At 36.2% G+C, this 11271-nt stretch overlaps 2 protein-coding genes across 2 annotated transcripts; one reads left to right on the forward strand and one right to left on the reverse strand.

Annotated features, from left to right (window-relative positions):
* Window positions 1-2147: 2147 nt before the first annotated feature.
* On the reverse strand, window positions 2148-5205 carry LOC7473425 (protein IQ-DOMAIN 19). The gene is made up of 4 exons (XM_024606703.2): window positions 4270-5205; window positions 3906-4139; window positions 2707-3396; window positions 2148-2568 (listed from the first exon to the last, which is right to left on the reverse strand). Exons 1-4 carry the CDS (start codon window positions 4708-4710, stop codon window positions 2548-2550), a joined length of 1386 nt encoding a protein of 461 aa, XP_024462471.2. The 5' UTR covers window positions 4711-5205; the 3' UTR covers window positions 2148-2547.
* Window positions 5206-7838: 2633 nt separating this feature from the next.
* LOC7473426 (uncharacterized) lies at window positions 7839-10800 on the forward strand. Its single transcript, XM_024606683.2, has 6 exons — window positions 7839-8087; window positions 8324-8479; window positions 9096-9176; window positions 9265-9390; window positions 9524-9619; window positions 10377-10800. The coding sequence occupies exons 1-6, from the start codon at window positions 7982-7984 to the stop codon at window positions 10445-10447; spliced, it is 636 nt and encodes a 211-aa protein (XP_024462451.1). The 5' UTR covers window positions 7839-7981; the 3' UTR covers window positions 10448-10800.
* Window positions 10801-11271: the final 471 nt, after the last annotated feature.

An 11271-nucleotide genomic window follows, 5' to 3' on the forward strand; every position in this document is an offset into this window, starting at 1 on the left:
GAAGCAAAAAATTATAAAATTTGATAGAAAGAAAATTAAAACTCAATGTTAAACACCCTCTTAGAAATTCATTCATAAAATTTATTTGCTCATTAAATACTTATTTTAAGGATGCAATATGTTGTAATAAATGAAAGGAAGTACTTAATTTTAAAGTGTGAACACTATGATTTATATGGTGTATTTATAATTTAAATGAGTATTTTAACTTTTGAAATATTTTGAATTCTATAAAAATATTGTTATTTTTCAGGTGATGTAATGTAGATCAAGTGAAAAAATATTAGAAAAATATCTTTAACACAACCCATATGTTATATAGTTTTTAAATTAAAAGAAAATTAAAGCTTAGAGTCTATTAAACTCTAATAATGGGCCAAGTATATCCAATGATGGATGAAGATGAAAAAGTTATGTTATATATAAAGTATCTCTAATATAATAATAAAAATTTTAAAAACCAATCTTGTATTTTTCATCTCTACATAATCACTCTAAAGCTTAGTATAAATTAGAAGAATCTTTTTTTTTAATAGCAGAATATCAAAATATAAATGAACAATTATTTTAATATGTACGTAATCAATCATAACAGGAAGTATCCTATTAATTTTTCATTACTAATTAAATTATCTTACAGTTAAATCATATGTTTAGATACTGTTAGTGTAAATTCAATCTCATCACTTATAAATAAATAAATAAATTGCATTTGGTTTCATGTGTTTTTTTAGAGATTCCTATACTCCATGACGTCTCGATCTTTTTTGCTCACCAAAGAAGTGCGGGGGAGCATGCATGTGTGTCAATATTTTCAATTAAAGTTTGCTACGCAGTTCATCCTTTTCTTGTTTTCTAAAAAGGGAATGGATTTGGAATGTAATATATAACAAAGGATTCTTATTTTCAATTACCACTTATTAACAAATAATAGAGGTAGTAGAGAAATTGAGATAAATGGGGAGAGAATTGGCATGCATGAAAACGACAGAGTTCAGATATCATATTCCTGGGTATGTAGAGTTTAGTTTTTCTAATTTTAGTATATAGAATAAAATATTTTAAGATAAGATAAGATATTTCGTATTTATTAATAAATTTCTTAATAAAACTAATTCAATAGTATATTTGTCAGACGAATATAGTGTTCGTGCTTTTTAGTTATTTGTTATTTGGGAGTCATGGAGGGTTCCATGCAGTGGTGGCTGCAACTTCTGTGATCTGTATTGGGTTGGGCTCGGAGAGCAAGCCCTGAATAGGTTACTGTTTTGATGGTCTAAGTTTGAACTGCGCAAGAGGTTGGACTTCATCGCCGAAATCCTTGTAATATTCTTGAGCCTAGAAGCATTTCTTCTGTTGTCAGCTCATGCTTCAGGTCCATTTTTTTTGGCACTGCTTATTTGAGAAGAGATTTGGAACAATCGCAATCCAATCCCAGGCAGCTTTTAAAAATCAGCACGCACATAACGTTCGATCTTGCTTTGATCTAAGTCTTCAATTTGTGCAGTTCAGTTAGGTAAGAAAAAAATTGCTGCGTACATAACGTTGGACAGCAAAAACAAAAGCGTGTAACGAAATCTTGATTATTTCGATCAACCAATTCCCTTATAAGCCATGTCAAACTAACTCTGAATGAATAAATTGATAGAGGATTGTGCAGCAAGACAAGTTACCGGTATTTCTGAGACTGTCAAAGAACCATCTCAACCCAATAGCTTAAGCTGTTAGGTGAAGTCCCAAGATATAATTTATATTATTCTCTAACATACCCCCTCAAGTGAAAGCCTTTTGGGCTTGAAACTTGCATAGGCTCACATTACCTTTGTGCTTAATTTTTATCAAATAAATAGGGATTGTGAGATTTGAACTCGTGACCGCTTGATCATCAAAGCTCTGATACCATATCAAAGAACCATCTCAACCCAATAGCTTAAGCTGGTAGGTGAGGTCCCAAGATATGATTTATATTATTCTTTAACAAAGACAAAAAAAAATGAAAATGCCACGCTCCGGGCAATATTTGCTATTAGATTAGGTAAATCATTACGTTGATGGCTATATAAGATTATTTCTGTTATTGCTTTCAAAGAAATGAATGGTTTTTGCAGGATTAATATGAAATCATATGCACAAAACAAGTGACAATCTGGGAAAAACAATTCACTCTCAAATAAATTTTTCATGGACACATTATAATTTACACAGTTAATTAAACTGCGTTCCTGCATTTACTCACACGTTAGTTGTCTTTGCATCTGTGCTTCTGCTAAGGAACACGTTAGTCCATATAATGGAAAAATGAAAAAAGATGACGACTCTACATGGGGGTTTCCGACACTTCACTCCACAATGACACTAGAACGAAGAAGAATGAAAAGTTGTACAATATTCCAGCAGCTTTCTGCGTTGAAGATTTAAATTTCTTCAGTTTCTTTCTTGCTTAAACTTGCAATGTGAAAAGTTGCACAACATTCCACCAGCTTTCCGCATATGTCATATTATTGGGGCACACAACATACTGAGTTGCAAAGGCTGGCTAGTGTACTGTTAGTACCTATTTCCACGAACCTGCAGATTAAAAAAGCAATGATTTAACTGATTAGATTTGGAGTAATTCGCAAGTTTGATATATTTAATCTGTTTAGTGGTTTGTCCTCTAATTCATAATTTATTGTCGTGATTTAATTAAGGATGGCTGATGCTTACTTCAAATCCAACAAGAGAACTGCAGTCATTGGTGTTTGTGAGCACTGTACTTGTGGATCCGCACTCACTATCTCTAAGTGATACTGTTGTTCTGTCAAGCTTAATTGACCATGGATATATATAGCCTTGAGCTGTGGCTCCAACATTGGAAGACGACCGCTGCATCCGCATAGGCCTTGGGACATTCCTTCCCTCTATTGATGCCCTCTTCCTACTTGGTTGCCTCTCAAATGAGTCTGGCCTTTGTTTTGGTGCACTATGTGACCGAACTTTGGCCCTGAAAGATTCTGTGTTTGCCATGTAATTTGGAAATAATGGGTAGTCATAGGACAGAGATTCTGCGTACTCTGGCCTTGGTAAGGCGAATGGAATTCTTGATGGGTCAGGTTTTGATACTGCAGAGTAGTACTGAGGGCTGCTATGTGCTGTGCTGAAGGAATTTTCCTCAAAATGCCCACTGCAAGCACTGGGGCTCATATCTGTTAGAGCTGATGGAGCTGGAGAGATCTGGTGGTTCTCTTTCTTCGAGTACGCATGATTTGAGGCATAATGTGTGGAAAATCTATGCTCTGTTAGATCTGTTTGTGGACGATGAGAGTAGCCATTTCTGCTCTTTATACTTCCCTTCGATTCTCCAACATCCACCTCTACAATCTTGATGTTCTCCTGATCCATGCCTCTATCATTCTCCTACGTGTACCGAAACAGAATGGCAGATCGCTCATAGTGGATTCGAAGTACTAATTTTATATACGTGAATAACTGTTACATATGCTTGCCATTGACAATGTCAGAAATTCCAGAAAATAATTTTCCCAGAAAAAAAAGGAAAAATTTAGATAGTTGCATCTTGATGTGATGTTAGCAATGAACTAAGAATAAAGGAAAGATTTTGTTCTGCTACTTTTAGATGAGAATACTAAATATTTTATTATTCATTAAGACCACGAATATGGAACTACTTTTTTTAATTAAAGTTCTGACAGTGTCCTTATTCTTCGTTAATAATTACTGTCGAATAAAAATGGAAAGAAAATAGTTAAGAAACATGTTCTTAAGCATGAAATGCAATCTTATGTTTTGCCGTTTATGAATTAATCTGACTCATTCCTTGTCGAATGAATGCATACCTCCTCTGTTTGATAACAGAAGACAAGGTCATGAACTGGGTTAGTTCAAAAGAAGAAAAGAATCCTTACATCATTTGTGTGCCTAATCCTATTCTCTTGTGTCGATTTTCTGTGGATCGAATTCCTCTGGCTGGGCTTTACGTCTTCAGCCATCCAGATCCTCTGAGCCCGAGCTCTAGTCTGTACGTTCACCAATGCCTGCATGCACCTGAGTGTAGCAGTTGCCTGTTTCCTCACCAGGTGACCCCTCACGAGTGCCTGCAACTTCACTAAGCCTTTCAATGCACATAATGCTTTTCTTGCCTGTTAAAAATACCAAAACCAATCACGCAATTCATCATTTTCATCTCTGAAGCATTGGTTTTTATAATTTCAGTCTTGAGACTGATGCGTTCACTAGACAAGAACCGATGGAAATTCAAGAATTGCTTACCAGATAAGATCGAAAGACTGATTGAATTTTTACGGCAGCATCCTCTTCGATTGTACTGTTTCTCCTGGAGGTGGCAGTAGTTAGACGGATCACAGCAGCTGCAGCCTGTGCAGCGGCCATAGCTGCATCCGCAGCAGCTGCCATAGCCATCACGTGCCTTTTCTGTTCATTATCTGAATCCAACGTTCCCTGCACCGCAGCTGGTTGTGTGGTGGCAATTGGTTCTGTGGAATTCGAGTCCTTGGGAGCAGCTGCAGTGGCTGATGATCTGCGAAAACTCCATCTTCTTTTTTCTTTAGGAGTAGCAGGTGGGATCGAGATTGGGGTCACTGGATTCTCAATAATAGGTGTTGAATTCTGTTGAGTTGTACCCTTCTTCTCCCTCTCCTTGTCTTTCTTCCCTGTCAAGAAACTTTTAAGCCATTTGCCTGACTTCCCCATCTCTGTCAATTCCTCCTAAGATACCAACTTATCTCAGCAAGAACATATAAATAAGTAAGCACCAAATGAGATTCAGATCTCTCTTCTGTCTCTACTTATCAAGTTTGGCTTTCAACACCATAATAGCCCGACTAATTAGTACAGAATTTAATCACCCTTATTTCGACAGCCTAACTCTTACTGTTTTATTATTTTTCTCCTGTCAGCACCTTTTCCAGAGGTTGATATGATTTTTGTGCTATGTTTTTTAGCAAAAAAGTCTGCGAGGGAGAATATTAGAAGCAGAGAGGAAGTTCCTGGTCTGCCCGCTTACCATCCTCTGGGAAAATTACAGGCAGAGATGCCTTGCCTTCGATGGAATCGGGGCTCATCCTTGTATAGCCATTATGGACTGAAAGGGTGTATTGGTAACTAAAATCATGTTACACTGGCAATTAAGAAATGGGGGAGTTGCAGAATACCATGTGAAAAGCAGTCCAGAACATGCAGACTCCTTGTAAAATACTCGTCTCAGGGTGGTGGGACTTGTCCACTTTGGGTCATGGAACTTAGAACACTTGTGGGATGGTGGGGTCCTTAGAGTAGTGTAGTAAGGGCCGGGGTGCACGTGCTTATCCTATCACTGCTGGTTGATTCTTTAACTGTCTTTTTTGTCAAGTTTTTTTTTTTTTTTTTATCCTATCCTTAAGAGTAGTGTAGTAAGTCTTATATTTTTCTATGTGCAAGTTCCATGATTAATTATGAACTTATCTAAACATCTCAATAGATTAAAAATAAAATTGATCGAATTAAAGATAAAAAGATAGTGATAAACCAAACAAGTAGACTCTCACCATGCCTGCATCCTTTTCTCTCTTGACATTCATTTTATATTCCGATTGCTTCTTCCATGCACCGAAGACAAATGCGAAAAAAGAAAGAAAACCGTGTTTTATAGTCTCGAGCTTCTAAATAATCGGAAAGGACACTGAAGCCTCGTTAAAAAAAAAAAAAAAAAACGCTGAAGCCTCATGGACTCGTAGCGGTTGGTGCATTAAAGATGCTATATAGTAAATAGAAGAATAAATATCACTTGATGATGAGAAGATTAGGTGGCGTTCACATGGTGTGTTTATTATATACTTCGAGAGAAGTTGATTGTTTCGGGGAAACACCATCGTGTCGAGTCTTCTTCATTCTTCCTATCTAAGTATCTAACCACTTGGAACCTTGGCAGGAACGCAAGTAACAAGATGACAAGACATGCGGAACTCTTATCAGGTGTACAGGAGTTTGATACATTCGCTCTAATACTCCTCCACGTGTAAATGGTACATGTTTATGTTTATAGATGAAAAAACACCCTCTCTCCACTCCATTTTTTTAAGAGTAATAAAGTATAGCACTATATATACAACTTACAAATCCTCCCCGAAGTTTGATGGAAAATTAACTGTGTGTGCAATTAGTTGGATAGAAAAAAAATCAAATTTCAATATTATTTTATTATATTAGAAAGGCTAAACAAGCCCTAACCAGGCCCAAATAATAACCACCAACCCAAATCCAGCCCTCACCGTGCTATTTAAGTATTCCTGCCAAAAGCAGTGCTACCAAATCAGCTAAGCGGCTTGTGAGTCAAAGCTCGGCTCGCTCAAGAGTTTATTCGAATTCGTAGTTTATGCGAATTTATTTTATATATAAATGAGTTGAAATTAACTAAACTTCGAAGGCTCATAACCCAACTTAATTAGGCTCCTAGGCCGTCTTATAGAGAGACTTATTTAAAAAATTATTTATAAACTCATAAAAACTTAAAGGGATAAACAATTTGTGTAACACTTCATAAAATAAACTAATTTAATAGATAAATAAAAACATTTTATAGAATAAAATTTAATAAGAAATGTAAAAGTTAAACATATATGCTAATGAAATACTTAAAAGATGTAAATATATTATTTTTAAAATTAAATGAGATATATTATAAAAAATATTAAATAAAATTTTCAAACATCTTAAATTTTCAGTCTATCTAGTTTATATACTTGCTAAACAAATAATCTAGCTAGCCAAGTAAATCTTAGTCTAACAACTTTAAACCATTTGAGTTTACTGTTAGTTACTAAGATCAACCGCAATAAACTATGATGATATTTGACACTGCGGTTTAATTATATTTTTGAAGATTTTTTAATTTTTTTTAGCTTCTAGTTTTTTTTTATATTTTCTAATCATTTTAATGTTCGGATATAAAAAATAAATTATTTTAATATATTTTCAAGTAAAAATCACTTTTAAAATATAATAATTACGTCTCTCCTTTCCCTCCAATCTAAGTATTATACTCTAAGTTTGTCATGAACATAAGCATAGTTTTTACTTTGTTAAAACTAGAAGAGGCAACTTTGAACACGTTCAAGCTTGATTCTATTCATTTGAAGCCCTACCTGCCAAGTTGGCAGCTGTGAACATGTTAAATATATAGCTAGGATTTCCTAGTGTCTGACTTTTAGTCACTTGTTTCCATTTGCACCGGCCATTACAAAGACATGATCTGACCAAATTCACATGCTTCATTAGGGTTTTCCACATGAAGTTAACCCAAGACTCGTGATCTATGGTTTAGACGACAGCGTATGAGGTTTATTAATCTTGGAATGTTGGTGACACGTACACGATCAAAACTCCAATTTTGGCCGGTCATCACATTAACATTCCAACATTAATCACCCAACTGTATTAGTCAGCTTTCAATTGTTATGGTTGCAAAAGTGTTGACTTTTGCATAAGTTTTCGTGCGCCGTGGCGATTCTGCAAAAGTCACTATGCTAGTCTCTGTCTGAGCAAACTACATTTCAATCACTGAACTTTCAATGTAAAAAAACAATCATGCTCGTGTAAGAGAAATCAATATTTTGCTCATGAATAGATTAATTTGGACCACATTGATTTCTCTCTTTGTTAGAATTTGAATCGCAACAATGGATACGCGCCGCACGGGAACCAGGAATATGCATGTGGTGACATCTGGGTGGCCGCAAAACCATAACTGCCCTGGATCCTCTGAACCAAAATCCCAACTGCCCAGTTTAACGGAGCATCAACATTTATTAGGGTCCTTCGGGAAGCCACGTTCTCAGGTAGCTTTTGGCAAACAAGATTAAAAGTCTCATGTGTGATCCAACGGAAGAAGCTTCCATTTTTATCCTCGATCCTAGTTTTGAACTACACAAATTCAAGTACCTTTCACCTCACCATATCTGTGTCTGATTCTCTGCTGTTTCCAGAGATGGCTTATGCTAGTACCAGTATTGCCTGGATTGCAATCCTTTTTCTTTCGCAGCCTTTGATTGCTAGTAGTGACCTTTTATCTCCCCTGCTGTCCCCTATCTTTGGTACTTGTTCTTCGATCCCTGATCACCATCTCGTACTTTGGACTTCTTGATGATTAATTAGCTTCTTCTTTATTCATTTTTCTTTAACTAGTTTGCACAGCTGTCGATTTTCTTTCATGGGTTTCGATCGATGTTAATGACGTTTATCAACAGAGTTTTCTTGGCTTTTCATTTTCACTGTGATTTTGGCTATAACATCATCGTATTGTGATTTTAATCTGGTTTTTTATTACTAGATGATGTGTGCAAAAAAGTGGAATGTGGGAAAGGAACTTGCAAGCCTTCTGACAATAGCACTTGGTTTTATGAATGTGAATGTGATCCTGGGTGGACGCAGACTCGCTTTGATCAAGATGATCATCTCCAGTTTCTTCCTTGCGTAGTTCCCAATTGTGAGTTCTCTGTTTCTTCTTTTGCCGCCTGCCCTTAATCGTGGTACTACGTACACACCTGTTCAACTATGAGTCCTCTGTGTTCATTTTGATGATTTAGCTAGCTCTGGTTTGTCCATGCTGGGTAAAACATGGTAAATTGTTACATTTACAAATTGTTTGAAATCCAAGATCACTACGAGTAAGAACAGAGTAAAATCCGTGTTAAAGGTATGCTGATTTGGAAGGCAATGTACTTAGACTAAGACTGGTTAAGATAATATTTTTTTACGAGGGAATGGAATTAACTCAAACAAAATCTGAATTTGGAAACCAAATATTATTTTATTTGAGTTGGTAACGTATGCCAATCACAACCTTTCAAGGACGTGCTGAGATGTCTAAATCACTTAAGAGAGAAAACCAAATACTTGTCAAGGGTTTACGGTGATATTTACCAACATCGTCGAGTCAAAGATCAGCTTGTTGTTTAATTATCTTCAAAAAATGTTAGATAAATAGACTGAAAGATTAATGTGACCCGTAACATTTTCTTGTGATTCAATTTCGTGAACAACTTTTTTGCAGCTTTGACACTTCAAAATTCTGATCGATTACTTGATTCTGATTTTCTCAGGTACCGTGAACTTCTCGTGCACAGCAGCACCATCACCTGTTCAAGAGAAAGCAAGCAGAGATAATCAGTCGATTTTCGATCGTAAGCCCTGTTACAACCAGAACTTCATACTTTCGTTTGTTGTTTTCTTAATACATTCTTAGGCTTTTTGGTAAATCTGTTTTTGTAGCCTGCTTTTGGGCTGATTGTGGAGGTGGCTCGTGCAACAAGACATCTCAGCTCACTTACAGTTGCGCATGTGCAGAGGGTTATAGTAACCTTCTGAATGTCTCTACCTTTCCTTGTTACAAAGATTGTAAGAGACCATACTATGACTCGCTAAATATAAGACCTCTCTACATAAGAGTTTTCAGTTTGATTAAATATTTCTGGGATTAATATTTTGCTTTAAAAATATGTACGTGTTTCTGATTCTTGATTTAAACCAGGTGCAATTGGAATGGATTGTTCAAACCTTGGTATTATGATGTCAAACAAATCAGCTGCTCCAACACCTGTTATGGCTGGCAATAGTATGAACCAAGGTGAGGCTGTCAATTGAGGACTGTATCGGTCTGCCTATAATCTTACCATTCTTCGCAATTTCTCTTGGCAAGGAAAAGGGGAAGGGAAATTCCATGTGCATGCCTCCCTTTAGTGCTTAATTGGTATTCTTTATCATCAAAAGTTCTTAGTCATCTGACTCTAATTTAGCTTTGTTTACAATCCTTCAATGTTTTAGAGTTTAAATATTTGAGAAACACCCATAAATTAAGCTTGCATCCTCAGTTTCATGATAGAGTTTTCCAACGCAAGTGGCAGCACATCTCCATATTTTTCTTGAAGACTCATGGCCATACTGCCGTGGAAGAATCCCCTAGGTCCTCTCAATCCAAGCACTTAAAATCCCTAGAAAACTTGAAAAATCTGCGTAGACCATCTTAGTTTTGAATCTTTATCTATTTCTAAATGGAAACTCGTTCTCTGACCATGTAATACCCGAGCCATGATACAACTCATGAACTTTTCTTAGGGATCTACAGATCTATTTAATGCGATTAGAACACCAGCTTAAGTAAATGATTCCTTTTTTCTTGGCTTATTTTAGGAGAAGCATGCTTTCTAGTTTTGAGGTTGCTGAGTGACCAAAAAGCCTGTCAAAAAGTTATTAATTTTGAGAGCATGTTATTCCAATTTCATTCGTATATCTGTATTTGATACCGCAATCAGTTTTGTGCTTACATAGCCTGAGGCTAGTGCTCCTATATTTAACATTCGTGGGTTGCCTCATCTCTTTTGCAGCTTCTTCAATCCTGCAAGAAAAATTCCTTTGGCTGATGGCATTGATGATGTTGCTGCCTGTGATTGAGTGATGTAGAACTAACAGGCAGATGCTCGACGGTTGTGGCTTGTTATCATGGTGTAATTACTGTGTCTTACGCCTGATTTACTTGGCTATATTTTTCTATAACTTTTGAAGCTATGTATCCATTAGGAGACGAGGGGCAGATAGCTTTGTATTCACATATACGATGGAGAGGAGCTAGATTTGGTATGGAGATATGTCAGAGTTAGTGGTTACTGAATTCATGTATTGGGGATATTCCATTGTGGTATATGCTACAGTAGTGGCTTCGTTTATTTGATCTACAGAACATGCTGTCACAGTTTGATTGCATTATACTCGTCGGTTTATAGCAATTGAGACTCCTGGTGTTATCATCCAGCCTTCGTTCTCTCTTTAGCCTTTTCTGCTACATCAAAAAGCAAGTTAGGTATTACACATTCAAGCAAGATCAACCATCTCTGCCAGCAAACGGCTGTCTTTACATGAAATTCTGTGAAAAAAACGCAAATCATTGAATCAAGGCCAAGTCTAGATGTTAAGTTGATCCAAAGTGCATTTAATTATCTAGGAAAAAATGGGAAAGAAAATTATGACAACATCGACGTTAGGTGGCATACCTAACTCGATTCACGCATGCCACTGAGAATCCAACCATATTTTGGTACCACAGACGTCCAAAAAGTGAGGAAAATTTAATGGTCTGCTTTTGTCAGACTCGATTAGGAATTGGACGACCTCTCTTGCAATTGTAAAAAATGATAAGCGAAATATAATGCAAAAAATGTACATGAATCTATGCCCCCACTTTGCTGTAAAAAATATGTGATACGAAGTAAATTCCCCACGGTT

The sequence above is a fragment of the Populus trichocarpa genome, chromosome 8, assembly GCF_000002775.5.
Source record: "Populus trichocarpa isolate Nisqually-1 chromosome 8, P.trichocarpa_v4.1, whole genome shotgun sequence".
NCBI lineage: Eukaryota > Viridiplantae > Streptophyta > Magnoliopsida > Malpighiales > Salicaceae > Populus > Populus trichocarpa.

Excerpts from the sequence above, each read along its gene's own strand:
- LOC7473425 (XM_024606703.2), bottom strand. The coding sequence starts at position 4,710 with ATGGGGAAGTCAGGCAAATGGCTTAAAAGTTTCTTGACAGGGAAGAAA. Across the intron at positions 3,397-3,905 it reads GGATTAGGCACACAAATGAT|GAGAATGATAGAGGCATGGA; the intron begins GTAAGGATTCTT and ends CGGTACACGTAG. Across the intron at positions 2,569-2,706 it reads GTTCTCTTGTTGGATTTGAA|GTTCGTGGAAATAGGTACTA; the intron begins GTAAGCATCAGC and ends TTTAATCTGCAG.
- LOC7473426 (XM_024606683.2), top strand. The coding sequence starts at position 7,982 with ATGGCTTATGCTAGTACCAGTATTGCCTGGATTGCAATCCTTTTTCTT. Across the intron at positions 8,480-9,095 it reads TCCTTGCGTAGTTCCCAATT|GTACCGTGAACTTCTCGTGC; the intron begins GTGAGTTCTCTG and ends TGATTTTCTCAG. Across the intron at positions 9,620-10,376 it reads TGGCAATAGTATGAACCAAG|CTTCTTCAATCCTGCAAGAA; the intron begins GTGAGGCTGTCA and ends TCTCTTTTGCAG.